The following is a 27,493-nucleotide window of genomic DNA, read 5'->3' as shown; positions in this document are numbered from 1 at the left end:
GCCATTCAATAACTGCTTCATTAGGAAAATGTAAATACATCTTTTTCGTACAACAGTCAATTTTGGCATAACAAGACGCCAACCAATCCATACCCATTATAACATCAAAATCTACCATTTCTAGTTCCACAAGATTGGCCTTCGTGTCTCGACCACACACAGTTACTACACAATCTTTATAAACTTTTCTAGCAATAATAGATTCCCCAACCGGGGTAGACACTTCCAACTGCTTATCTAACAATTCGGGGGTTCTTTTGTACTTTCCAGCAACCAAAGGAGTAACATATGATAATGTATAACCCGGATCAATTAAAGTATATACATCAAATGAAAATATGGGCAACGTACCCGTAACCACATTTGGGGAAGCCTCTAGATTCTGTCGATCCGCTAAAGCATAAGTGCGATTCTGAGTCCCGCTGGAATTGACGACTCTTTTTTTATTTCTAGCGTAACCCGCAGGTTGTGCGCCTCTACCAGAATAAGATACTGGTGACGATGATGCAACAGCTGATCCCGAAGGTCGTGCTACGCCACCTGCGCCCCTTCGTGGGCATTCTCTCATTATATGCCCCGTTATACTGCACCAAAAACAAACATTTGTTCCCATTCGACATACGCCCATATGATGCTTTTCACATCGATTACATAGCTCTCGAGAAGGTCTCGATTGGCTCATGTTCTCTTGCCCATGATAACCCACTGATCGCGAACTATGACCCTTACTTCTTTGCCCAAATTGACTGCCTCTGAACCCCTGATGTTGTGGTGGAGCACTAGCTGCAGAATAAGAAAATAATGGCCTAGGTGGTCTAGCAGAAAATTGAGGTCTAAAACCTCCCTGTGGCGCCATAAACTGCCCTGTAGATCTGGCCCTCTTAGAAGATTTGCTTTCAAATTCCTGTGTTCTTTTTCTTTGCCTCTGATCTTCCATTTTCTGTGCAAATGCTTGGATCCTAGCTATATCCATGTCTTTATTCAGTGCAGTAATAGTACAATCCCTAACCAAATACGGATTCAATCCATCCACATACCGATGAACTCTGTCATCCATAGTAATTATAACATTAGGAGCATATCTGGACAAGGAATTAAATCGAAGACTATACTCCCTCACACTTGTATTACCCTGTCGAAGATTTAAGAACTGATCCGTACGGGCCTGACGAGTCTCATATGGAAGATAATGATCAATAAATGCCTCTTTGAACTCTTTCCAAGTAGCTGGGGGTGCATCAATGCCCCTTGACCGTTTCCAGTCTTCATACCAATATATAGCCTCACCTTTGAATCTATACGCGGCTAACTCCACTGTCTCTCTGCCCGATACATGCATCACCTCTAGGGCCCTTTAGATCTGATCAATAAAGTCCTGCGGATCTTCGTTAAGATCAGATCCGATAAAAGTAGGCGGATCCATCTTAAGAAAATCTTGCGTCCGAAGACTAGCCGCCCTATCAGTACCGCTAGGACCCGCGGCAGGAATAGCTTGCCCTTGCCCTTGGACTTGACCGGCAACAATCCGGGTCAACAGTTGTACTGCATCCCTCATATCCTGATCAGCAGCATTAACAAGTGGTTCTGTGAATGTGGTTCGCCTCCCCCTTATTCCATATGGAGTGGAAGACATTTCAGATACCCGCTCAACTTGAGCTTTGCTCTGATTAACTTGTACAGGTGGTGACTTACTAGTCCCTTCTCCGGCAGCTACGTCTACCCGCTCGTCGGTATTCTTAATTTCGGTATCCGACATTCTTACTGTAATAAGAGAAACAAATGGATTCAGTGGCCAACTATGACTTCATTTGCTATATAAACTCTATGGCACGATCTATGATCTGAAGAAAAGAAACAATTTCCTAAATGTCCATAGCCTCCTGTTTATAGATGTGGTGCACAACACACCGATAAACAAGGTCCACATAGGTACAGTATGTGTCAGTATGTGTCACACGGACACTAAGATTGTCAAAATATAGTTTTAATTAGTTCAAGGGGTAATAGGACCCCCTTTAAATTGAAATGTGTCTCAATAATTTCGTTTATAGTTCAGGGTGGAAACAATGTATTTTTTTCAAATAAATTGATCCAACAAATCATACAAAAAGATATTTTTTCGTCTTAATTTATGTGATGTAATTTAATTCGACATCGAATTTAAGAAAAAAAGAAAGAATTTTAAAATTTATTATCTAAAATAGGTCAAACATATTTGTGTGATTATAGATATTTCATTAGGGATAAAATTGATATTTTAAAATTGAATTGTTATTAAATATAGAAATATGTCACTAGTTTTAAACAAATAAAAAGAAATGTGGGTCATTTACAAATTTGAACCAAACGAACACGAATATCGAGGTCCCATCATCTCCCTTTCCAGACCTTCTTCTCACCTAATCCATATGGCCAAATAGTACAAATTTGGTTATATTAACAATTTAACGTTAAACAACTTTTTACAAATAATTAACTATGGCCACATAGTACAAATTTGGTTATATTACTAATTTAACGTTAAACAAATTTTCACAAATAATTAACTAATGTTAATTACATGTGAAAACAAATGTGCTAATTAGAAGTAGACGGACTTGGTCAGACTAACTATCAAAGTCCAGATAAGCTCTTACTTGTTTGATTGGGATTTTCTACCCTATTCGTTTCAATTTTCAAAAATAGACTGCTCTGCAATGATAATATTTAAAGTTTATTTAGTGTGCGTTGATTAAATTTATTTAATAATTAAATAATTATTCCCGATAGTTTGATTTTGTAACTAAAATGGTGGAGCAATAAATAACATTTTATATCCAACATGATATGGAAAAAAAGGCAGTCAACGCAATAAAGCACCCAGTATGCACATGATCTGATAGAAGATTGATCATAAGGATTTATTGAACGTAATTTTACTTCACATTTCTTCTGCAAGATGATATTTTTATAGCTTGAGCTCGTTATCTAATAATTATCTATTGTGATAGGATAATCTAAAAAACCAACAACATAACAGCAGATCTAACTTTTAAATTGCATTGATATTCTAAAAAGTTATGGATACTGTTGAAGTATAGAATGGAAATTCTTATTTGAATATCATATATATACCATAATAACTATAGTTAACGTACAAGTGTAAATTGGAATTTCAGAAATTGAAGTCAAATGAATGACAAAAGTCCCACTTTTTTTAGTTCTCCTTAATTGACTTCTAAAACACAAAAAGAAAAAGGTTATGGAGCCCAATCATTTCACTAATATGAATTGTGAATAATTGAAATTTCTTAAAAAACAATTTGTTTAAAACGTTGCCTCTAGGTATGAATTCTGTAATTTAATTAAGTTTTAATATAAAAATAGATATCGAATGGGAAAAAAACAACATCATATCAATTTTAATTTTGAAAGCTATTTATTTTAGAGGCTTAAAATTATTATTCCTCACAAGCATCTCCTTTTATTTTTTTAGTTTTTATTTACATGTTTTTATATATTGCCCACAATCAAAGAATACACAAAATTTCAATTTCTAATATTCCACGGTCAACATTGATGAAATGTGGCATGTCATTTTTCTCCCTTTTTATATATGCATTTTTAAAATAAATTGTTTGGCGGACATTGAATATTATTAGTAGTAGTAATAAAGGACAAAATAGAAAAGGACAGAACTTTCGGCGACATTTAACTAAAGCATTTCTTAAATAATAAATAATATTATATGAAAGGATTTAAACAGCTTATAAAGTTGAAATATTGTTTATTTCATTATACTCTTATCTTCTTGTATTATACTTGTCATTTATATTTTTCAGACTTCTAATTTAAACCTTTTTATAAAAAGTTTGTTTGTAATTGTTTTTATATGGCTTGAATTACTCATTCAATTCTACTTAAAATGTGCCTTTTTAGTTCGTTCCAAGTAAAATGACACTTTTTAAAATTCTATAAACCTATAGCAAGTTTGACTAAAGCTTCCATGAGATCTGAAGTTTTCCTTCAAGAAAGTAATATATATTTTAAAAATAAATAAAGGTGTTTGGCCGAAGCTTGTGAAGAAGAAAAAATGTTTTTGAGTATTTCCTTTATTTCATATTATTTGTCTTCCGGTTCCATGAATGCAATATGACCTTAGCTTTAAGAAAATTTTAATTAGAAGTATATTTCACTAAATTAATAATGATTTCAAACTCTAAATTTATCGACTATAATTGCTCTATATAGTTATTTAATACTAAGCGTAAATGAGAAAAAAATAATAAAACTCTTTTGATTTGCTAAAATTTAACATCTATTTTCGATATACATATAAAGAAATGTTTACAAAGTTTTTAAAAAGTTAAATGTATAAATAAACCCTCAAATTTGACATCAATTTTTCTTTTGATACTTTAACTCAAGCTTGTTCCAATTAAATCACTTTAACCCACGTTAAATTTAGGAAACTGTTGACTACTAGCGTAAACAATAATTTAGCCAACATATTTACCAAAAGAACGAAAATGACTTTAACTAATTAATTCAATAAAAATGAGAAAATATATTTACATCAAGGTCAATGCATGCATGCCATGTATTTGAATGTAGAGTTTATTTTACTTAATTATATATAATTAAAAGGTATTTTACTTTATTAAATTACGTACATAATAAATTATTTTAGTTTGATATAAAGATAGAAAGTGATTTTACCTTCCTTCTATTATTTTCCTCTTTAATTAAGAGGTGACACATAACTAATTCACGTCAATCGTTTTCGATTTTCATTTATTCCATTCAACCAATTCAATTCTCAATTTATGCATGAGACAACCAAAATTTACTATTTAGGAAAAAATATATCTATGTTATGTTCTGTAAATAATTGGTTTAAAAGAAAAAACGAAATAAACAAAGTCAAAAGTATTTTTTTCCCTCAGTTTTTTTCTTAGATTTTGTGTTTTTGGTTTTTTCAGAAGCTGCATTTTTTTAAAGTTCTTATTTTTGTGAATATTATTTTATTTTTGTATTAAATAGATTTTAAAATAATTTTGTTTTCCACTTTTTTTTTTTTTTTCAAAAGCTGTGATTTTTTTCCTTCAAATGTGGTGATAGTTCAGTTTTTTTAGAATATTACTTTTATTTTATTCATTGAATAAATCTTAAAATGATTTTTTTACTCCAAATTTCACATGTAATTAGTTAATCCACAGCTTTCCACGTCATCAGCAAATATATATTATACTTTCCTTAACTAGTAGAACAATTTGTAATTGTTCAACTAAAACTGACTTATCTTATTTGAAATATTTAAGTGTACATATTACCATGCGTTCAACCGATTGTTATCCTAGGAAAAGTCAAAGCATGCCTTTAATAATGTAATAAATCACTATATCAAAAAAGGAGATACACACTCAAAAGATTTACAAATAAAAAAGATCAAAACCAAATTTTCCGCACAACCAAACTTTATAGCAAAACCCAATACCCCTTTCTTCCTCCAAATACTCACAGAAAAAAATAATATATTTCTCTCTCTCTCTTTTTTTTCTTTTTTTTTTTTTTTTTTTTATAGATGGAGAATTTTAGATCTATGTCAACAAGAGAAGGAGGGATGCAAATAGAGAATTACTATGGTGGTCCAAGAAATATGCAAGATTTTAGAAGTTATAGTACTAATTCTTATTATTCATATGAGGTGGGGGTGGATAAAGAAGTCAAGATCAAGAAGAGCAAAAGTAGAGTGTCATCATCATCTTCAAGGAGTTGGTCTTTTAATGATCCTGAATTACAAAGGAAAAAAAGAGTTCTTGCTTATAAATCTTATGCTGTGGAAGGTAAAATGAAAGGTACTTTGAGAAAAAGTTTTAGGTGGATCAAAAATACTTGCAATCAAGTAGTCCATGGGTTCTGGTGAGATCATGCGGCTCGCTCCACTGTGAGGTTTGGAGAAAGATCGGACCACCAGAATCTATTGTACGAAATATCATATTGGCTAGTAATTATCTTATGATATTGTCTTTACTTTTCTTGAAAAAGCATTTGGTCTTTTATAAATTATCATTGAAGTGATAAATTGGGGGATTCTTTCCCTCCTTTTTTCTTTTTTCTGCTTGTAATCTTGCAAAAATTATTAATGTTATTATTATATATAGAGAGTTGTTCTTTTATTGAGAATTGTCATTTTGGTTTATGAGTTACTATATGTTAATACACTTTGAAGCTTGAAGGTGCAATTGTCAAAAAGGAAAGATGGAATTTTTTTAACCTTCTGAATTGATAAAAAAAAAATGTAGTTATGAAAAATGTAGGGTGGGTTGGATTTTTTGTCTTTAGCTCAAATAGAATATTGAAAGAGAGAGGGCAAAAAAATCTTTACAGATTGTGCATTTGGTATTAGGAAGTTTCACTCAATTCCACAATTTCTACATCTGTTTGTGTTTTTTTTGCCCTCTTTGCATAATTGGTTCTCAGCTGTGGAACCGAAGTACTGCATAAAATAGATTTTTACAATTTTATTTTTGAGTCTCATGCACAGCGAGAACTTAATGCATCAAATTGTCTTTTGCTTTTTCTTTTTGGTTGATATTGGTGGTATTTAAGAGTGTGATTTAGTAGTTAATGAAGTAAATGTAAACTCTGAAAATCAGTTCAAATTCTAACAAAGACTTTAACACATTACATTATATCTTTTCATCTACTGGGCAAATCCTCCATTATGTATAAAAAAGGAATGTTATCAATTATTCATATTTCAGACCATCCTTTTTATCACAATGAACTGATCATAACTTTTCTTGTTTGCTTCCTTTTGTTTAATTGTAGTATTTTGCTTTTTCTATATTCTGATAGAAAAGGACGGTTTTTCTTTTTTGCTTCCTTTTACTTTATAGTTCACTTTATCTATCTATTGGATGATTCCTTTCACCCATCCTTCATATTTCTTTATAAAACTCATGTGCAGGTCCGAAGAAGGGCCGAAGCACAACCGTCTATTATACGCAGCCTCACCTTCTGCAAGAGGCTGTTTTCATGGGTTGAACCCAAGTCGTGACCTCCTGATCACATGTCAATAACTTTACCGGCTCCCCTTCCCGAAACAAAGTATTATCTACTAAAAAGTTGAACAACTTGCTATTCAGATTCATGCACAACAGCAAAAAGATGGGTTTAATTTCAACAAAAGTAGTCTCAAGTGAATATTTGGTCTCCAACCTTAACAAAAAATACATTCATAATTCACACATAACACCATTACAAATACTAAGAACTCTTATAAAGGGGATAGAGAGAAGGAGCTGACAAAAAACAAAGAAATTTCCAAATATACAGAAGAAACAAAGACCGGATTACCAGAGATCTCTCAAATCTGGTTTTGTGACACATTAATCTCCTTATCATGTTATTGGGGGTCTCATTAGTTTCTATTTTCAGCCTGTCCTGATGGCAACTCGTAGCGAAGTTGTGTAATCCCCAACGTTGGTGCAATTCTTTTGCCACGATTTACAGTAACCAGAGAAGTGAGATAAAGCAGCAAAGCTAGTAATGCAGCCTCTCATCATTTTTGACACTTAGGCCCTCTATTCCTTTAAGGGCGGCCTCGAAGTTCTTGTCCATTCTAGTGGAGGAGCTACGCTTCTGATCTGATGACACAATTGGTGAACTTCTCTGGGCACCACTGGTAGTTTTACGGAGATCTCCTGGACTAGCATCTGTTTTCCGGATGTGAGAAGGATCAGGTTCAACACCGGTAATCACTGGATCACGACTGCTAGAGACAGCTGGGCGCCTTGTTGATCCACTTGTCCGGAAAAAATTAGAACTAGATAACTGCAACAAGAGTTCAGTCAAAATTCCTTTATTTCATTGATTGCCAATAGAATCACAAAACCTGAGTATATTTTTGCTTGCATTCTGCAAACTGTACGATTTTTAACCTCGTGCTAAATCCTGTTTCTATCATGCAGAGTGAATTTGTTCTCAGCTTAGCATTTATATTGAAGAAAGAAATGTCAAAGGATGGAAACTTTAGTGATGTTCGACTAGGAGAAAGTGCAATACATTGATCAGAAATATATACATACAAAAAGCAACAAAAGAAGAAAAAAAGAGGGAGAAAATTCACGATATCCCCTACTTGGTAAATTCAAAGTGATGCCATCTATAGTCTAATAAGATCAAATGCACTCATAATCTTGTGCCAACTCGTGTTTTACTAAAGCACAATGTGTTTCATATGGGACCTCCACTTCAAACAAATCAACATAAACAGGGAAATACTTGGAAAACAATAAGAGTGAGAGAGCAAGAGGAGTCACCTCTTTACCCATGGATAAATCATTGGCAACTGTCCCTTTTTGCTTAGCCAAGCTTCCAGAGTTCAATTGCGGCCCCGAGTTCCTATTACGAGCAAGATTTCCTGAAGACCAACCAGTGGGCCGACCTTCTTCACCACCTGAATAATATGCACAATAAATAGCAAACTAGCAGATTGGAATGTAGTTACTTTCCTTAACAAATCCGGGACACTCAAAATAACATACATGATGAAGTAGTGAAAATTACATATTAATTTTATCTTTTTCATTGAAGCCTAAAGATAAAATTTATTAGGAAAGATACGAGGAGTGAAATGCTTTGCACGGTAAGTAGTAAACAAAAAAGAAACTTATACAAGCTCTATGTTGCAAGTAATGTCCAGTTTTATTGTAAATCTACGCATTTTTGCACATAAAAATTATGTCACTTAGACTCTTTAAAAATGCTCCTGGGTGCGTGTCAGATACTCCAAAAGTAGCGGATTTTTGGAGGATCTGACACCAGAGAGACTGCATTTTTGGATAGTCTGAGCAACATAGCATAAAAGTTCTAAAGTGTACTGATTGCGCATAATTTCCTTTATGCTTGAAGTAAAGAACACATAAGAGGCACACCTGATTGCCTCTCAGCATTAGCAAGAGCATGAGGCATCCCGGAACTTGGTCCAGCAGTACCACCCTGCACCAAAATTATCATTTCATTTAACATCCTGAGGCCATTTAACACACAATCTGATCTACCTAAGTCACTCACAAGAGCACGAGATGGAGGATTAGCAAGCTGTGACTGCTGATATTTCAAAATGGTCCAGTCAAATACGTAATCAAACTGAAAACCTGAAAGGACAAAAAAAGACAGGAGGAGAAAGCAAAAAAGAATAGACTCTTTAGCAAACGCATTCACTGAAAACCTTAAATTGTCTATACAGCAAGTATCATAGCATGAAAAGCAAGAAAATAGCGAACCTTCACGAATGAAAAGGTCACGAAAAATTCTCTTGAGATAAGCATAATCGGGTTTGTCCTCGAACCGCAGTGATCGACAGTAGTGAAAATATGATGCACATTCTGTAGGATAGCCACGGCACAATGTCTAGGAAAGGAAAATTGTGTCAGTACCAGTTTTAAAATTCATATCACTAGCATAAGAAAAATGTTAGAACATAAAGTGCCTCTATTGATGTTGAAACTTTCTTCTCACTGATCCTCTCATACTTCTGTTTCTTTGTGCCTGCTTTCAGCCCCTGCCAAGGAAGACTACACATTTTGAAATCAGTAAGTAGAAGTACCATGAAAAAGAGAAAAAGATGAACAAAGCGAAAAGGAGATTTACAAAAATAGATTCTACCTTCCTCTTAAGAAGTACATTAGAACATAACCCAGTGACTCCAAATCATCCCTCCGGCTTTGTTCTGTAAGTTTGAAAGCAACAAGAATCAAGGATGTTTTCAAGAATAAACATGACCCACACACAAGAAAGTGTAAAAAAGTTTTAAAACAAAATCTTACCGATGCCAAGGTGAGTATTCATGCTTGCATATCTGGCAGTTCCTGTCAAATTTTTGTTTTCTCTGTATTTGAAATTAAAAGAATAAAATAAAATTTTTGTTTTCTCTGTATTTGAAATTAAAAGAATAAAATAAAATTATCCATTCGTTATCTCGAGATACATCATTTCCTTAAGCTGATAGATCAAATGAGAAAAGAATCCCAAAAGCATTTATTGTAATGGAACTCAACACAAAAACTAAAAACTATGACTTTGACAAGCTCAAAATGCAAATGGCCCACCTCAATACAAACCAACAGCAAAACTCTCCTCTCACTAATTAAATTTCAGTAAATAGTGCGTATTTTGAATAAATAATGAAAACAACTCCACAGCAATTAGAAATGGTGGCGCTAGATTGATGGTGCCTTCATCTTCCACCAGTAACTTAATGGGAGACAGAGAATCAACGAGGGAAACTTAGGAAAATGAGCTATAACCAACTAGCCACTATTCCAAACTAGCTGGGACATGGGGTTGACAATATAATGATTTCACTATCTTTATGCTATCAATCAATTTACCACAGCTCTCCTCCTTTATCTGCCTTTATCTGGAAATGGGAACAATGCTATCATCTTTTTTTGGTTTACTTCACTTCCTAACCGTATTTGGCATCAAAACAAGTAATCTAGAATAAACTATAGAGGTATCCTGTCGTAATAATTTTTAAGAAGTTATTCTTGTTTAAATAAGTTGACTGGTGTAATTAGTAGGAATATTTGATTTTATATCCTAGCTTAATTATAGAAAGATTTTGTCACTAGCTTGATTGTAGCATTAATTGATTATTTCCTCCCATAGATTAGCCACAGGCTTTATTGTACCATTGCCATTTGATGTAAAAACAATTGAAATACAAGAAGACTTTTCTCCTTCTCAAAATATACATGGTATGAGAGCAAGATCCACCCAATTCTTGTTTCGCCTGATGTTGGACCCCCATGTTATCTTATTCACACTCTAGTTGGCATGTCTGGGCGTACAAAGGTATTATAATGACTCACATCAGTAGATCGGAGGCAAACTTGTCTCCTTACATGGTCATGCACAATGCTCACCTCTTGAGCTAGCTTTTGGGTTAAATTAGACCCAAGGCCCACTTTCTTATCATGTGACACGGTCAATGGGGCATGGTCACCTCTTGAAATTTAGAAAATGAATGTAGGCAAGTGACGGAGGGAAAAACAGGAGAAAGATCCACCACAGAAGCTATAAAGAATCTATACTTCTGTATTCTTATAGTTACTAATGTAAATTTCATATTCAAAACCCCACACGCCATTTCATCTGTTGCTTCTTGCCTCTTAAGTGAGAGTTGGTGACTCAGTGCCATCAAAAGGTGAAAAGCCTAGAAAAGTGTCAAGGTCTTCAAGGGTTTTAAGTGCAAAGAGCAATTAAAGCATGGAGTTTATCTAATAAAGGTGCTAACGAAGGGAAAAAATATGTGTAGTCTAAGGAAAAAAGATATAAATACAAATAATAATTATTTGGATAAAAGATATGAAATTTAATATCTGGCAAAATAAATGATGTTAAAATCATATCGGTCAAGATATAAATACCATTTTAAATTTCTGATGCTTTTTAAAGTTTTAATGACTAATTTTTTCTACTTAAATTCTGATACCAAATTGTGATATGCTAGTGATACCAATACATATAAATGATCCTGGTAATCCACATCAATTGTGTCAAGACAAAGAACTCTATGAGATGCATATCCAGCTGGTAATTATGGATTCTGTTGGTGATTGACTAGGATAATATCTTATGATTTAGAAAAAGATAAAAACTGACACTGAAATTCTGTCTTTTGACAATTCCCTTAAACTAAAAAAATACTTGTTTTACTTTCTTTTTGGGATGTCTCTCGTCCATTTTCTTAACTGTAAATTGTTAATTCATTTTACATGCCAAAAGAAGTTTTAGCGAACAAATATTTCACCCTTCTAAGTACACCTTTATCATCTATTTTGTTCTACTACAGCACAAAAGTAAAACTTGAGTCCCAATAGGCAATAACTCTTTTTTCGATAAAGATCTTGTGTGATAACTAATCCTTATGGTTAGTTGCCAATAACTCTTTACAGATAATAGACAAGATATGAGTTGTCTAATATATGGTCCCAATAACTCTTTACATATATTAGACAAGATATATGGTCCCAATAACTCTTTACAGATATTAGACTACTCATATCCTGAACTCTTCTCATAATAAGTGTCCAAGTCAAAAGGGACAAACCAATTGGACCAGGGAGTAGGCTCATAGTGTTTACAGTTGACGCAAACTAAAGGAAATAATTTTTTGAGGAAAATTAATTCTTTTTGAGGAAAACCAAAAGGAATAATCCTTTTGTCCCTATACACAAAATGCAGAAGAAGACCATATAGCGCTTATACTTCTTATGAACCATCCTTCTTAGACTAACTAAATCAATCCATAGAATATAAGCGTTATCTTATCCTCTCTTTAAAAAGTTTAAAGACGCTTACTATAGATTAATCAAAGAAAGACACTTTTTTTGGGTGGGGATCTTACCTATAAGGAATATGCTGATGAGTGTTGGAGTCCCTAAACTTCTTAGCCAGTCCAAAATCAATGATATAGACCTATATGTAAGCAATGGTAGTATGAATCAGTAATTTCCCTACTAGCAACGGGTGAATGAAATAGCAATTGATAGTTTTGATCCCAATACCTGATTTGCACGTCTTCCTAATCCCATCAAAAAGTTGTCTGGTTTTATGTCTCGATGAAGAAAAGATTTGGCATGAACAAATTCGACCCGATTTATCTACAAATTGAATACAATGAAAACATGTTTTAAATGGTTAACGAAATAAACAAGTGCAAGACTTCACACCTACCATCTGGTCTGCAAGCATAAGAACAGTCTTTAAGGACAGCTTTCTACTGCAGAAATTGAAGAGATCTTCAAGACTAGGTCCCAGTAAATCCATCACAAGGACATTATAATCTCCTTCAACTCCAAACCATTTTAAATTGGGGATTCCAGCTATCAATGTCAACAAAGAATTACAACTGATGAGAACAGGATATAAATATTGTGTACCAAAGAAGCAATACTAGCCAACAGAAAGAATGAGAAATTACTTCCTCCTTGTAGTAATTTATACAGCTTCGATTCATATAGTAGTTGAGGAAGCTTTGTCTTCACATTTTCCTGAATAACAGAAACAGCAGAAGTATTTATCACAAACTAAAAGAATTCGGTCAGAGTTGAAAGATGAATAACTTAATCTCTAAATAAATCATAAGTCATAGACCATGCGTCAGCATAAGCGGCAAAATGGAAAAAGAGAAATCAATTCCATGAGTATCAGCAAATTAAAACAGAACTTCACTTACTAAATCTCCACAAAATAAAAGCAGTGAATCTGTTCTAATATCTCCAAAATCAACAGGCAAATTCACGACACTAAGAAGATAGCAGGAAAAAACTAAAATAAACATATTAGACACCAAAAGGCTGTCATGAGGAATATGTATAGTAAACTCTTTACAAATTTATACACGTTCATGTATTAGCGGTTTTGTTATTAGTTGGTACCCCTAACTGTTTCCATGTAAAGCATCTTTAAATTCAGCACATTAGCCAGATTGTAGTGGTAAGATCAGATGTCACCTCAAGTTACAACCCTAAAATTTCTATCTCTTGCCCAACTACATTTGCTTATCTTGGTGATATTTCTGATAAGCAGAGGAGCAGATTTCAAGAACTTGATACTATTTTTGCAAAAATGTTATGTTTTAGTTTCTGGAATTTATACTTATTTTGTAACTAGAAATTAGTGCCAAATCTTGTCTAAAATCATTGTGATATATAGCACTCTTCCTGTTCTACAAGCCTTAGGTTAATTAGATCCTTTTCATTTGTTGCCAAACATCCTCTATCAACAACAACACATATTCAGTATAGCCCCACAAGTGGGGTCTAGGAAGGGTAGAATATATGCATACCTTACCCCTTCTTTGTGGCGTAGAGTGGTTGTTTCTAATAGGCCTTCGGCTCAAAACAAAAGTTTCCAAAGCAGGGTTGCAAGAAAAATATGACACCAAAACAGCGATATCAAAGCCAATGCAGCAACAAATAGTAATACACATATGAAGAATTAAGAGTCTACTAAAAAATACTACTAATAAGGAGAAGAGGTCCCACATAAAGTGTGACATCACTCGACTACTTACTAACACTCTATCCTAATCAATGACCTCCAAAACTTCCTGTCTAGTATTATGTCCTCGGTAAGCTGACGTTGTGTTCTATCCTGTCTAATCACCTTCCAACAGTTATTTTTTAGCCTACCTCTACCAGTCCTAACTCCTACTACAGCCAACCTCTCACACCTCCATAGTGGCGCATCCGCGCACCTCCTCTTCACGTATCCAAGCCATCCCAGTCTTGCTTCCCTCATCTTTTTTGCCACGGAGGTCACTCCCACCTTATCATATCTCTCCTAATATGTCCACACATCCATTTGAGCACCCTCATCTCCACTACCTTCATCTTCTGAACGTAACCGTTCTTGACTAACCAACACTCGGCTCCACACAACAATGATCCTCTGATCAGCTACTAAAACACAGGGGGACCAAAAAAGCTGCTATGGTGTAGAAACCTACATTCAAGATTCTGCAGATTCTTCATCTAAATGCAAAAAACAACAACAACACACCCAATGTAATCCAATCCCACAAGTGCAGTCTGGGGAGGGTAGTGTGTATGCAGACCTTACCTCTACAAGGTAGAGAGGCTATTTCCGATATACCCTCGGCTCAAGTAAAAACATGCTTGATTTAAATGCAAGTAAAGAAAAACTTTAACTAATTCATATTTGAAAAAATGAGAAAGAGTCCAACTTTCAACTAACAGCAACTCAAATTCCTCACTTAGACAATCAAGAAGCAACAAAATACAGAATTATACCAACAAACACACCCTAAAAGTTCAAAATTGGGAAAATCAAAATAAAAATAAAAAAAATCAATACTTACCAGCTTAATTGCAACCTCTTCATTGGTCTGAACATTAGTCCCTTAACATATAACAAAACCAAAATTAATCCTTTTTAAGAAAAAAAAATTCACAAAAAGCAAAATTGAAGAATTTGGGGTTGCATAATATACCGAGATAGATCTCACCAAACGAACCGCTACCAATTTTCCGGCCAAGACGAAACTTATTACCGACACGAGGCTCCATTATTTGGAGGCTCAAAAATTATCAAAAATATTAAAAGATACCCAGTTCTTCAATCAACAAAAGGGATCTAAGAAGACAAAAAAGGAGATTAATTAATTAATTTTTTAATTAATTAATTCATTAATTAAGGGTGTATGAAACCAGATAAAATAAGAAAAACATTTAATAATAATAATAATAATAATATATGGAGATTTTAGGTAATTGTGTTGTTGTGATGGTGAAGAAGCATGATGAATGTTGATTATATTACTGCTTCCTTCAACTTTGCTGCTCCAATTCAATCCACCATTTCTCTCTCTCCCTCTCAACACTTACTATGGTGATGACTTTTGTCATATATTTGTTTGGTCATTAACAATAATGAATATGTTTCCGTTTTAATCCTTTTGTCTGATTTTAATTTAACTTAAAATTTAATGAAAATATATGAACTTTAATGTCAATGTCTTAATATGAATAATTAAAATTAAATAATTATCAAAAAAAAAAAAAATGACTTTTAAGAAAAAAATATAAGAACTTGAATTTCAACTTTTAAGGTGGAAAGTTGAAATTAAATAATTGTTGGAAAAAAAATAAACATTTCCTATTTTGAAATGACTATAATAAGATAAATAAATTAAAACCCAGAGTGTCTTATTTCTTCTATTTTTAGTATAAATAAATTATCTTAGTTAAAAGTTAGTCAAATTGATCATATAAATTCTTTACATTTAGCTATATTTTAATTTTTTTTTTTTAATTTTAGTTTTGATAAATAAGTTATCGTTTTAATACAAGTTCTTTTATTGTGATGAGTTACGATGAATGAGAATATTTAACAATGTAACAACTAAGTTTTAATTTCGACTAATTATTATCATGAATCATTTGATTTGATTAATTCTATTATTATCTCGAGAATGTTATGAATTTATAGCCAACTAATTTACTAAATAGTATAATTGAAATATGTATAATGTAGGTACAATATAACAATATAGGTTTGTATAGTGTGTATGTATAATTATACTTTGTATATAATACTCAAAAGACATTCAATGTTATTAAGTCAACGTCGTCAACTCTACAATATCTTATGTTTTTTTTTTAAAGTAATAATAATAAATTGGTTATCCGTAATTTTAGTAGTGAATTTAATTTTTTTCCTTATTTTGCCTATTTGAAACTCTGGTGTATTCCCCAGCAACATCTTCAAAATAGAACAAAAAATATGGAAATATAAAATGAATTTGGCAGTAGCCAACCAAACCAAAATAAATGGATTAGGTATGTAGTTTGGTCTTAAATTATAGTATTTGCCTTGTTAAGATTTTTTTTTAGGTAAAGACAAGATAGCAAAATTGTGGGAGTTTTACCACCTAGTGCATATGTAAATATTCCTACTAGTACTATTTTAGACTTTAATGGATGATCCGTAAATATTGCACAAAGTGCAGATAGATATTATGATGGTTGTGCTACCAAACTCCTCTCTGTAGTTTTTGTTACGAAGTTAATATAAGTATCCCACTTGCCAAAAAGAAAAATATATATATAAGAAAACTCAATTGAATTGAGTTCAACAAACGTTTGGAGTGCTCAATTAGTCATTATGTAAAGTTGTTTGAGTTTGAAAGCAAGAGATATGTGTGTGAGCTATTTCTCAAAACTATACAAAGTATTGTACACTGCAATGTTCATGGTAGGTACCTTCCTAACTAACTAATGAATGAATGAATGAATGATCTCTCATTTGTTGATGAGTATACTTGAGAGAAAAAAGAAGATAAGTAAATATTGGAAATGGGCAACCTCTATTTATAGAAATGGGGAGAAAGGAAGCAAATGCACATTGCAAAGTTATGGTTGTGTGTTTGTGAACTCCATTTGTGACTGCTTTTTCTGCAGTCTTCCTTTCAAATTCCTAATCTTGGCATCTACTCTGGCTGTGAAACCGATCTTTGTCTTCTGTCTTGCTTTCGTTTGCTGTCGCTTCCACATACGTTCATCTATTTGGTCCTTCTTGTAGTACTTGATTTCTTGTATGATGTGATGATCCCTCGGCTTGAACGCTCTTTGGAAAGCTACGTGGGCAAGGTAAGGCAAAATGCACGCGGATGTTACTAGGAGGGTGCTACACCAAAACAGTGGAGCAGGACCTAAGTGTTCCTGCATGATTCGGAAGGCATATCTAGCATAATCTGGGAATAGCTCACCATACAGAGTGACTGATAGGTACCAAACAGCAATGCTCCCCCATATAAAAACATGCTGTATCCATGTGAAATGACTTATTGTCAGCGCGATCTGGAAGTTGACAGCCCAGATCACACACGTGAACATTGAAGTACCAAGCATAGCCAAGTCAGCCGTCTTGCCTTCAGAGTTGAGCGCTTGGTCGTAGAAGAACAAAACGTTCAGGAAGAAAATCAAGAGCGAGGTGTAGATACCATTGCTAATCCACCCAAGTATTCTATACCAGTCAAAGAACAAGTTTCGGGGTCCTTGCTGGTACAGTGCAGGAAACTGCAGAGAGCGTTAAAGTTTTAATAGATTAAACACTGTGACAACGCAAGTCTTTTCTTTTAACTTTATAGCAACTCCGAGAAGATGTTATTGCCAAAGGACTCACCTGTAAGCAAACATCAGAAGGCACATCCTGCTCGAATACACCGAGTCCAATTACAGGCAATGAAGTAAGAAGCACGTTGAATAGAATCATGTACATATCATTATAGACTGACTGTCCGGAAAAGCCAGCGTAAACCTCAAAGTAAAAGAGTGTGAGGCCAAAAGCTATATTTTTATAGAAGAAGTAGCATATCTGCATACAGAAGATTATGGTTGCGGATTAGATGAAACATGTAAAGGACCCAAGCAATGTAGTGCTTAATTGCATAAAATGAAACAGATACACAAAAATTACCATCTGAGCAATTCGTTTGTAGCACCAATGCCCGTGTACAACGAGAAGTCTCTCCAAGAACCGAAACTGCGCCACAGCAAAGTCACTAGCCATCACTGCCTGCAAGAAGCTGATAACCATTTAGCACAGTTACAGCAAGAGGATATACTCGCCATGGGGAAAGATATGGCCCTCAAGACTCATGCATGAATCCCTCGTATACACATATAATAGTCCCAAGAAGAATGTAAACTTGCTTTTAATAGATTAGTAAGGCAAAAAACCGTTATACACACTACCTACCTGCATTCCTTCTGCACCGCTAATGCCAACACCAATGTCTGCTTCTTGAATCATCCCAACATCGTTTGCACCATCACCAATTCCTAGGGTGATTTTTCCAGTTCCCTCCTTCACTAACCTCGTTACCTGAGGAGTATGAATAGGTACAATTATGGAAGAAAAGACGGGATAGATTTGAAAAACCAAATCAAATTTGAGATATATCTTACCAAAGCCTTCTGCTTAGGAGAGACACGACAGCAAATGACTGAGGCACAATCAACAGCTAAGTTCAAAAATTGATGCTTTGTATCATCCTCCAATGCATAAGATAACGTTTTCCCATCAATTATCAAAGCAAATGCGGCATGAGGATCCTTTTCAAGTTTGACCATCTGGGAAGCATTTGTGATTTGCTTTAAAATGTTCTCCTTTGTAGCCTGATCAGTGACAAATAAATGGAAAGCTGCCATGAATGATACTAATAAATTTCCATAAGAATGAAAACTATTCTAATTCCAGCAAACCTACCTGTTGGGAATCTTGGGCTGCATCCACTGATGTTATGCATATCTGTTTCATCCCTTGTCGAAGCAAACTACACGCGTACCCTATGTTTATGGCTGTTTCCATCTTATCACCTGTCAGAACCCAAATCTTGAGACCGGCTTGTGCCAGTTTATCTATGCACTGAGGAACCTGGTGAAAACATATAGAATGATATGTTAATAGGACAGTGAATGGAAATATATATACTTTTGTATTCTAGTAATAAAAGGAACATACTCCCTTCTGTAGTTTGTCCTCCACAGCCGTAGCACCAACAAGGATCAAATCTTTTTCCATCATATCAGATACACGTTCAAGGACAACATCTCTATCCCCGCCAATTGAAGTTTTAGCTTTAGTAAACTCTTCATTCCAAGCCGAGTACTCGGCTTCATCCAGTTTCTTGTAGGCGAGCACAAGAGTACGCAACCCTGCTTCCCCATATTCGTTCAAATGCTTGGTCATAGCTTCCTCAAACCTCCTTCCATTCTTTGCTAATCTATCATAGATGATGCTGCATAATCCAAACAGACAACATTTAATTTAGAAGTTAAACAAGACATGTAGCCATAGGCTACATTGATAAACTTAATAAATAGCAGAATGACTCTTGAATCACCAACCCTGAGAGATGCAGGAGCTAAAATTGAGAATAAAAAATGGTAATGAAAGAAAGACTAAAAAATGGTAATGAAAGAAAGACCTGTCCGCTCCTTTACACAAGAGAAGAATCTGGCCGCTGTCATCCCGAATAATAACAGACATTCTCTTCCTCTTGCTGGTGAAGTCCAAAAGATTAAGAATTTTGTATTCCCTGGAGTGAAGGAACAAAATGTAAGTGTACGACAAGCGTAATGCAATTCTTGGGAGGTTTGAAACTTGACCTTACTTGTCAATTGGATCTTGAAAAGAAGGGCATCTTTCTTTTACAAAAACACTTGCTTGGGTTCTTTTGAAAAACTCAAAACCGAATTCTCTGGCTGCAACAAGAAATGATACTTCATCTGGAGACTCTGATTCATAATTAAGGCCTCCAGTCTCCTCATTTTGCTCGGGAATAGCAGCATGACAAATTGCAAGTATCCTAAAGAACAGCAACAGGACATCTGCATTTGGCTCTTTCATCCAACATCCCTTCATAAGGCGAGTATCCTCAAAGCTGAACCCCTTTATTGCAGGTTTAAGGTTTCTTTCATCTTTAGAGGTGACGACTGTCTCTAATTCTGTTGTATTTGAAGATTCAAGATCTTGCCCACCCATGTCCTCTGCCAACTGCTTTGCAGCTGCAAGTTCTACATCACTAGCACGTGTTCCATACTGAACACCGGCAATAGAGCATTTCAGGAAGTCCATTTGGTTGCACGTCAAAGTGCCAGTTTTGTCCGAGAGGATTGTATCAACCTGCCCCAGCTCCTCATTTAAGTTTGACGTACGAGCTTGAGCAGGAGTTCCTGTCTCATCATCATACATACTGATATCCTGGTTTATGAATGATGCCTGTAGGACCTTCACGACTTCAATGGAGACATAGAGGGATATGGGAATTAAATAACCATACAAAATAAGTGCAGTGAGCAAATGCAGAAGGCCAGACAGCTCAGGCTCGTCTAGATCAGTTGTCTTACTCTTATCGTCATAAGGTCGTAAATACCACCATTTTGGCATGTCGAATTTTACATTTAAGGCGAAGCCAATGGAACTAACAACCGATATCAAGAGAAGGATGCCGAAAAGGAGGTAAATGATCTTGTCCATCTGTAATTCAACCCTGCTCCTCTTTGAAGGAGACTCTGTAGAATTCTGCATAACTTTGCTATCATGACCAGTGAATATTACAACTCCATAGACAAAACCAGTATTCCTAAGCTTTGAATCCCGGAGGAGAATCTGACTAGGATCAAGAGGATAAACCTGACGATCATATTCAAGGTTGCCAACAAAAGTGTAGAGGCTAGGATTGGGATCTTCACATTTTATGGTCGCGGTGAATTCCTTGAAAGCCTCATCTTCATCCAGCGGTAAGGTAATCTCCAAAGCTCTTCTTACCTTCAAGTTGGTCTCCCCGTCCAAGTTCATAGTTTCCACGTAACAAATTCCATCTTCATAACTAGATGATAAAAGAAGTAAATCACATGGAAAAAATTGATCCTTATTCACTTTCAAGACATCTCCAACCCGGATTTTCATCCATGGCTTATCTTCAAACACGCCATCTATAGAGTGGACACTAGCTTTCCTACGATTTACGTTCATATCTTGTAGGAATCTCTTTGAATCTTCCAATCCTTCCTTTGCCATACTCAAACCAACAACAAATACCAAAGGAGCCACCGTACTAAACGGATCAAATGGCGAAAGATCTGTAGTAAGTGTTAGGATTGCACATAGGAGAAAGTACAAGTTAGCAACACGCCTGAATTGCTCGAACAAGGCCTTGGGTAGGAACGTGATGACATTGTACTTCGTGGTGGATATGAAATTCTTGCAATAGTTGAGAGGTTTCTTTTCATGTAGATGAGGCTTGTTACAATGGACAACTCTTGAAGAACCAGGTCCCAACTCATGAGGAGCTTCTTCCTCAGAAGTAGGTGGACGTTTACGACAACCAAACGTGTATATACTACTCCTCCTGATCCTTGCCCTTATCCTCCCTCCCGCCATTCTTTATCGCCACGGAGCAGCTATAAGTTGCCTTCAACAACACAATTAAACGGCACGAACATCATGCCTTACTGAACTAGAATATCATCGAATATCAGAATATTTTACCTGAAAACATCCCACAAAACATCATTTTTTTGGCATCAATTTATCTGATCAACAGATTCGAAGAGAACATAGAAAAGATGGAAAATGACAATATTAAGCTATGTTGCAGCTATTGAAGAGGCATTTTTATTCATTTATTATAACATGATCAAACAGATGATAGTATTGACATTCAGAAGGAAATACATAATAACTCATGCGTGAATTACATCATGCATTTTTTTTTACGTAGAATCAGGAAAGACAGAGAACAAAGAGTTACCTGAAGCAGCAAAAGTGCAACAAAGAAAAAAAGGGAAGAGAGAAGAAAAGAAATGGGAACAAGTTGAGAGATTGGAAAGTGAGAATGGAGGAGAATTTTTTTTTTTTTATTAACGTAGAATTAGGAATGACAAGAAATTCAAGTCCTCTCTCCCTCCTAAGCTCCCCCAACAAATACCAGTATTTTACGGGACCTTTCTCCATCACCTTTTTTGTTTACGTTACTGATAATTGAGTTCGCACGCAAATGACTAATTTCATAAGGTATTTGCTATCTTACACCAGCATAGGTGTAAAATAACTCGGATCCATCAAGACTTGAATGGAAAGATATCATCGTGGTTCTTACTCCACTTCACTAGTTTGCACCCTTAGATGCTATTTGTTAGTATTATTTTTATTTATTTTTCACCTAATGTTCGATACTCATTTGAAACTACAATTAAGAGGAATTTGCATCAAGTAAGACCTATTAAACATGGAAGTGTGCACCCTAAAAAAAAAAAAAAAGAAACATTTTCATGATTCAAACTTAAGATCTTTTATTAATAATAGAGGGATCACATTCATTCAATCATAGCCTTTTAGATGTCTTTTTCTCAGATCCCGTATCTTTCTTTTTGAGCTGAGGATCTATGCGAAACAATCTCTCTGCCTCGCAAGATAGGAATAAGACATATGAAAAGGATATCGGAAACAATCTCTCCATATTCCACTTACGAAATTGCATGCATTTGTTGTTATCATTTGTTTGAATGTGGAGCCACTGCACACTCCTGTCTGCCTAATTCGGTGTATGCTATTTACCAGTAATGATTATTTACTCCTTTAATGAAGGTGAAATCATAAAAATAACAACCTTTTAGTAGTCAAACACCAACAGAAGTACATAAAGCTTTTAGGGATCTCTCTTATAACAGTTTGCCCTACAATTTCATATTTTTCTTCCACTTGCTTGGTTTATTTCCATCTCCAAAGCTTGCATCTCCTCCATCGCATCGCAAGGCGCATTGCTTTGATTCAAAACATGTATGTAGTTTTGGAAGAAACATTTACGACGAGTGTAGACATCTAGGGTGGAGCAGACTCTTATGGTCCGACCTTTACTAAACTCTGCGTATAGCAGAGCTTAGTGCATATAGTCTATTCTTTTTGGAAAATACATGGCTTGACGGTTTGTTCATGATTTATTATAGACTTTGAGCAAAGGTAAAAGGAAAGGCATTAAAGAAACACACTCATATGTTGATCCAAAATGCATAAAGGATGGCCTCCACTTACAAGATAGTACAGGCAACAGAACATCTTAAATGGAATGACTATACGAATACGCAACATCATCATCCGAAAGAAAATTAACTACAAATATAATCATAATGAATATGTCAAAAATATAATTGCTCTCTCCAAACTAAAAGAAAATTTTCATCTGAGAAGTGATCTTGTCAAATGTTCGCGCGCTGTTGCCAAAGCTTGAGTTATTGTCTGAAGATTGTAAAGACACATTAAGATGAAAGAAATACTCAAGAGTCAAGATAAACAAAGTGTAAGCTGGCAACATCTAATGTGGTTCCTGTTTTAGGTACTTAAAGCACCAGCTGGTAAAGAATCAAGAAATGACCGACATTTCAAGTAATTAAGTTGTTTGAGAACAAAACTAGATCATATTTGCATGAAATCTTCAAAATTTACTAACTGATTTAACAGGCAATAGCTTATTATTACAAAAGGCCATTGCACAAGAAAATCACGCTAACGAGCTAACAAAGGGGGACTCAGGCATAGTTGTTGACATGTAAAACTTAACTATAACCCAACAAGAAATGAATTTACCATGAACTTACTAGCTAAACCAGGAGTCGGGAGCATTTTGGGACAATGCAGGAAAGGGTTATAACTATAAACCTTGTTCTAGCTAAGCTTAAGAGTATGAGATGCCTTAAAACATTGCCTCACTAGAAAATTTGCGGTGCCCCTTTAAGTTTCAGCCTACGCAACATTATAGACCTGGAAGGGCTTGGTTTTCAGACGTTTGCAAGGAACGGATGGGTTGCTCTACAGGGTTTATACAAGCCTGTTATTTTACCTCTCCAATAACCCATAAGATTCCGACCGACCTTTATATGAAGTCAAGGAAAGATATGAGATTCTACACAAGTACGCATATGCATGAGAATGTAGAAGTCCTAAGAATTATACCACCATTAAAGTATGACTTAGCAATAGAAAGAATATGTTGCTTACCTGTTCAGACAAGGGTGCTCCATCATCCAAGTTATGACTGGAAACTTTTCCAGCAATAATACTACCATCGGTTTCAAGTACCATCCTGCAGCATACATTCCAAGCACCAAAAAGTTTAGTAAAAATGTTACTGTAAAAGTCGGAACAGAAGGCACCAATGCAAAGTGGTTAATACGATGAATATGGTACTTGAACCGTAACAGTAATACCAGATGTTAACAATCTAACTTGTAAAAGCAAGATATCTAGACAAGAGAGCTAGATCACAATCAATATACCGAAGAAATGAACACTGGAATAAAAATTCTTTGAGTGCACTTGTGAAGTGAAAAAAATTTACCCAAGATATTAAACCTTGTTATTCCATTCTGGCAAAAAAGAAGATAATCGAACAAAGCAAGCTAAATCTTGATTATGGCACAATGGAACACATTTTCCTTGTCACAACAGCATAAAATGAATCTATCCTAATGTGCAGAACTAATTGTTTACACCCTCCTACTGGCAGCCATGGATTGAACTTTCACATGAAAAATTCTGCATGGTTGATTTCCATAAGATATGCCCAACATAGGCGGAACCAGAATTTTGAGTGTGTGGTTTCTCGATAGCTCACTGGATAAATTATTTGTACATATTTAACTGAATATTTTAACACAAACACGAGGTTTCAGCCAAAGCTACTGGTTCTGCTGAAATCATAGTTGGACTTATAGCTCCACCCCTGCACCCAAAAGCTGATGAAATGAGCATGGCTGTCTAATAAGAAGCATCATACTCTACCTTCTCTCGTTCGCTCCTTATTTTCAACTCCTCCTTTTTCTAGATAGAAAAGAAAGGAAGAAAATGCAAAATTATTGAGGAAAACATATCGCGGTCAAATCAAAAGCAACACATTGCAATACTGCATGGGTTCACCTATATAGGTTAATTTTTTTGAGAAGGTAACATTTCTATATAGGTGATTTTATGTCTTCAAGCATTATTTAGTTTTTGCAAGAAGATTTTCTCCTTGCCCAGTGAATCATCTCAGTAGGTAAGAGAAGCAATGTTGTTTCAGGTAATAGCCTTGAAAGTCAATAAAATGCCTCCACAATGCAAGCCATTGGCCAAAAGTACAATAGTGTAGACAGACAAATGCTAAACTATGAATTTGTTAAGCTTTTTTTTTTTTTGATAGCGAGAAATTCCCCTTGCCAGTAGCGGTTCATAACTAGGAAATTGTTATCTATCTATACAACAAATAAAGACCCAATACCCAAGAGTAACTACCATCATGTCTCCTGTAAACAGTCTGAGCACAAATTTGCACAGAGGATTCTCTTCTAATTTCATTAACCCAAGTCTAAATCCGATTTGCATTTAGTTGTTCACTATACAACACTCCCAAATCATTACGCTGGTTATCTCTTGTTTTTATACTCCTTTGTCTTGAACATGTAATTAATATAATAAAATCCACTTTGAATTTAGAACACATTTGAATTGAAAAATAAGTTCAATTAAAAATCTACACATGCATAGAGTATACCACAATTTCCAGCAACTACTAAAATGTATGTATGGTTTAATCTTGGATAGAATAACATGAAAGTTTCTTTAGCAGCAGTAGAACACTAAACAAAGAAGGAGAAGGAACGAAAAAATGGAAAGTAAAATACTTGGGAAAGCCAAAAACAGTAACATGCTAGAATACAACTACTAGAGAACCACTGACTTACCCTCCATCCACAATCTCATCAAGGCATAGAAGAATAAGATCTAAATTCTCAAGTGCCTCCCTCTGGTCAACGTTATTCCTAAAACAATTACCCATTGGATTAGATAGCAAATATGCACAGGTCAAAAGACAATCCCGAAATCAAGGAGAAGTTTTAGAGCCTTCACTAAAAATACCTTAGGAGAAGGGTAACTGCATCAAAGAAACCCTGAAGAACAGTGGCTAGAACTAGTTCATTTTCATCATCACCTCCAGTGACAAAGAAGTAGAGGTCTTGCACAAACTTATAAACAATAATGTTGTTCTCAAACATAGTTATTTCAGCTGCAGATTAAAACTTGAACGGTAAGACCAAACAAATTAAGCACATTAAAAATCAAACCTTTACAAGAATCCACTAGACCACTAGACACTATATAAGACATAACATGCAACGGTATTCCACAGAAACATGCCGCGAATAATTCATACATGAAGATCAAATATCATTCAAGCATAACAGGCCTCCAAGCAATACCTTCAGTCCGAGCATTTGTCTTTTGGGTCTTGGTGAAAATGGACTTCTCAAAGGCAAGCTTAGCACTGTTTGTCGGCCAGTCATCAGAGTAGTATTTAACCGCTACACGCTTTCCCTCTGAATCCAGAAGAAGTATGTTCTTCACCACAGGACAAGAATCCTACACAAACAATCACCATTCACTCACAGCAGTCGATTTCCAAATTCACTAATGAAACTAGTACCTTCAACACAACAACGTACACAATATAGTCCCACAAGTGAGTTCTGGTAAGGGTACAGTGTACGCAAACCTTAAATGTGAGGTAAATAAACTAATTTCTACGAATCAAACCGTGATGACTAACATAAGATCTAATTTGTAAAAATCAAAAGGTGATAACTAACAAATGATATTTTTTTATGTTTCTATAACCATGGTGTCCGCACCAGATTTCACACACCTCGACTAATTCCACAGGATAACTGCCCACCTCCCACCAGCAACAGATACCAGCTAACTCTAACAACAAATGATGATTTTCACATCAAGGAAAACCCAATAATGATTACATCGCAACAACTGATACGAAAACTAGAACCCCAAATCTCTAAAACATAAGATTATCGAGATCATTACACAATTCAGCAATTAAAAATCAGATCTTGCAAAAAATAAAAATGTAAACTTTCTTGAAAAATTATTATTTCAGGAAAATCAAATCTTGCGCCAAATAAAAAATTACAGTAGAATAAGAGGAAGATGACGTACATGATTAAGAAGGAAACCGGCCATTGATGAAAGAAAGATTCACGATTCACTACCCGAAAATTTGCTGTTGATTTGCAGTGAAAGAAGTAGCTGTTTCGTCAGATTTGGAAACTATGAGGGGCCAAATTGAAATAAATACTATTATTTTCGGTTTGAGGCTAAAAATGGGCCGAAAATGAAGGATGGGCCCTTTGAATGAATGATTCTGCCAAGCCCAGCCCATATGATTCCCACCCTTGTGGGTCATTTGCACTTCTGCATCTTTTGCATTTTGGTCTTTAATTTGGTCAAACAACATCAATCCCAACAGTTTGAATCTTAATTATAGAAAATCTCCATATTTTACATAATTATTAAAAATTTAACTTTGGTTCTGTCAAGATACATAATTAACTCCTGATACGCCAACGAAGATACATTTTCT

The 27,493-nt window shown here is 34.9% G+C and overlaps 3 protein-coding genes across 4 annotated transcripts; all 3 read right to left on the bottom strand.

Annotated features, from left to right (window-relative positions):
* Nucleotides 1–7,131: 7,131 nt before the first annotated feature.
* On the bottom strand, nucleotides 7,132–15,487 carry LOC107861715 (casein kinase 1-like protein 2). Of its 2 annotated transcripts, XM_016707050.2 has the most exons (15): nucleotides 15,340–15,481; nucleotides 15,011–15,153; nucleotides 14,879–14,919; nucleotides 12,977–13,046; nucleotides 12,730–12,878; nucleotides 12,561–12,656; nucleotides 12,401–12,471; nucleotides 9,816–9,877; nucleotides 9,655–9,718; nucleotides 9,479–9,563; nucleotides 9,273–9,399; nucleotides 9,061–9,143; nucleotides 8,922–8,985; nucleotides 8,307–8,443; nucleotides 7,132–7,818 (listed from the first exon to the last, which is right to left on the bottom strand). In XM_016707050.2, exons 2-15 carry the CDS (start codon nucleotides 15,084–15,086, stop codon nucleotides 7,528–7,530), a joined length of 1,416 nt encoding a protein of 471 aa, XP_016562536.1. In that variant the 5' UTR covers nucleotides 15,087–15,153; nucleotides 15,340–15,481; the 3' UTR covers nucleotides 7,132–7,527. The 2 variants fall into 2 exon arrangements, with proteins under 2 accessions (XP_016562536.1, XP_016562535.1); XM_016707049.2 differs by having other exon boundaries at nucleotides 15,011–15,487.
* Nucleotides 15,488–16,674: 1,187 nt separating this feature from the next.
* On the bottom strand, nucleotides 16,675–22,418 carry LOC107861714 (probable phospholipid-transporting ATPase 4). Its single transcript, XM_016707048.2, has 10 exons — nucleotides 21,839–22,418; nucleotides 19,697–21,576; nucleotides 19,511–19,621; nucleotides 19,045–19,321; nucleotides 18,790–18,957; nucleotides 18,489–18,698; nucleotides 18,280–18,405; nucleotides 17,998–18,096; nucleotides 17,704–17,895; nucleotides 16,675–17,597 (listed from the first exon to the last, which is right to left on the bottom strand). Exons 2-10 carry the CDS (start codon nucleotides 21,466–21,468, stop codon nucleotides 16,932–16,934), a joined length of 3,621 nt encoding a protein of 1,206 aa, XP_016562534.2. The 5' UTR covers nucleotides 21,469–21,576; nucleotides 21,839–22,418; the 3' UTR covers nucleotides 16,675–16,931.
* Nucleotides 22,419–23,061: 643 nt separating this feature from the next.
* Nucleotides 23,062–27,190, bottom strand: LOC107861716 (coatomer subunit zeta-1). The gene is made up of 6 exons (XM_016707051.2): nucleotides 27,070–27,190; nucleotides 26,319–26,478; nucleotides 25,978–26,125; nucleotides 25,803–25,880; nucleotides 24,082–24,166; nucleotides 23,062–23,322 (listed from the first exon to the last, which is right to left on the bottom strand). Exons 1-6 carry the CDS (start codon nucleotides 27,091–27,093, stop codon nucleotides 23,263–23,265), a joined length of 555 nt encoding a protein of 184 aa, XP_016562537.1. The 5' UTR covers nucleotides 27,094–27,190; the 3' UTR covers nucleotides 23,062–23,262.
* Between the last annotated feature and the right edge of the window lie 303 nt (nucleotides 27,191–27,493).

Source organism: Capsicum annuum, chromosome 3, assembly GCF_002878395.1.
Source record: "Capsicum annuum cultivar UCD-10X-F1 chromosome 3, UCD10Xv1.1, whole genome shotgun sequence".
In the NCBI taxonomy this organism is placed as follows: domain Eukaryota; kingdom Viridiplantae; phylum Streptophyta; class Magnoliopsida; order Solanales; family Solanaceae; genus Capsicum; species Capsicum annuum.
The sequence above is the reverse complement of the archived record's forward strand: the minus strand, read 5'-3'. Positions and strand labels throughout refer to the sequence as shown.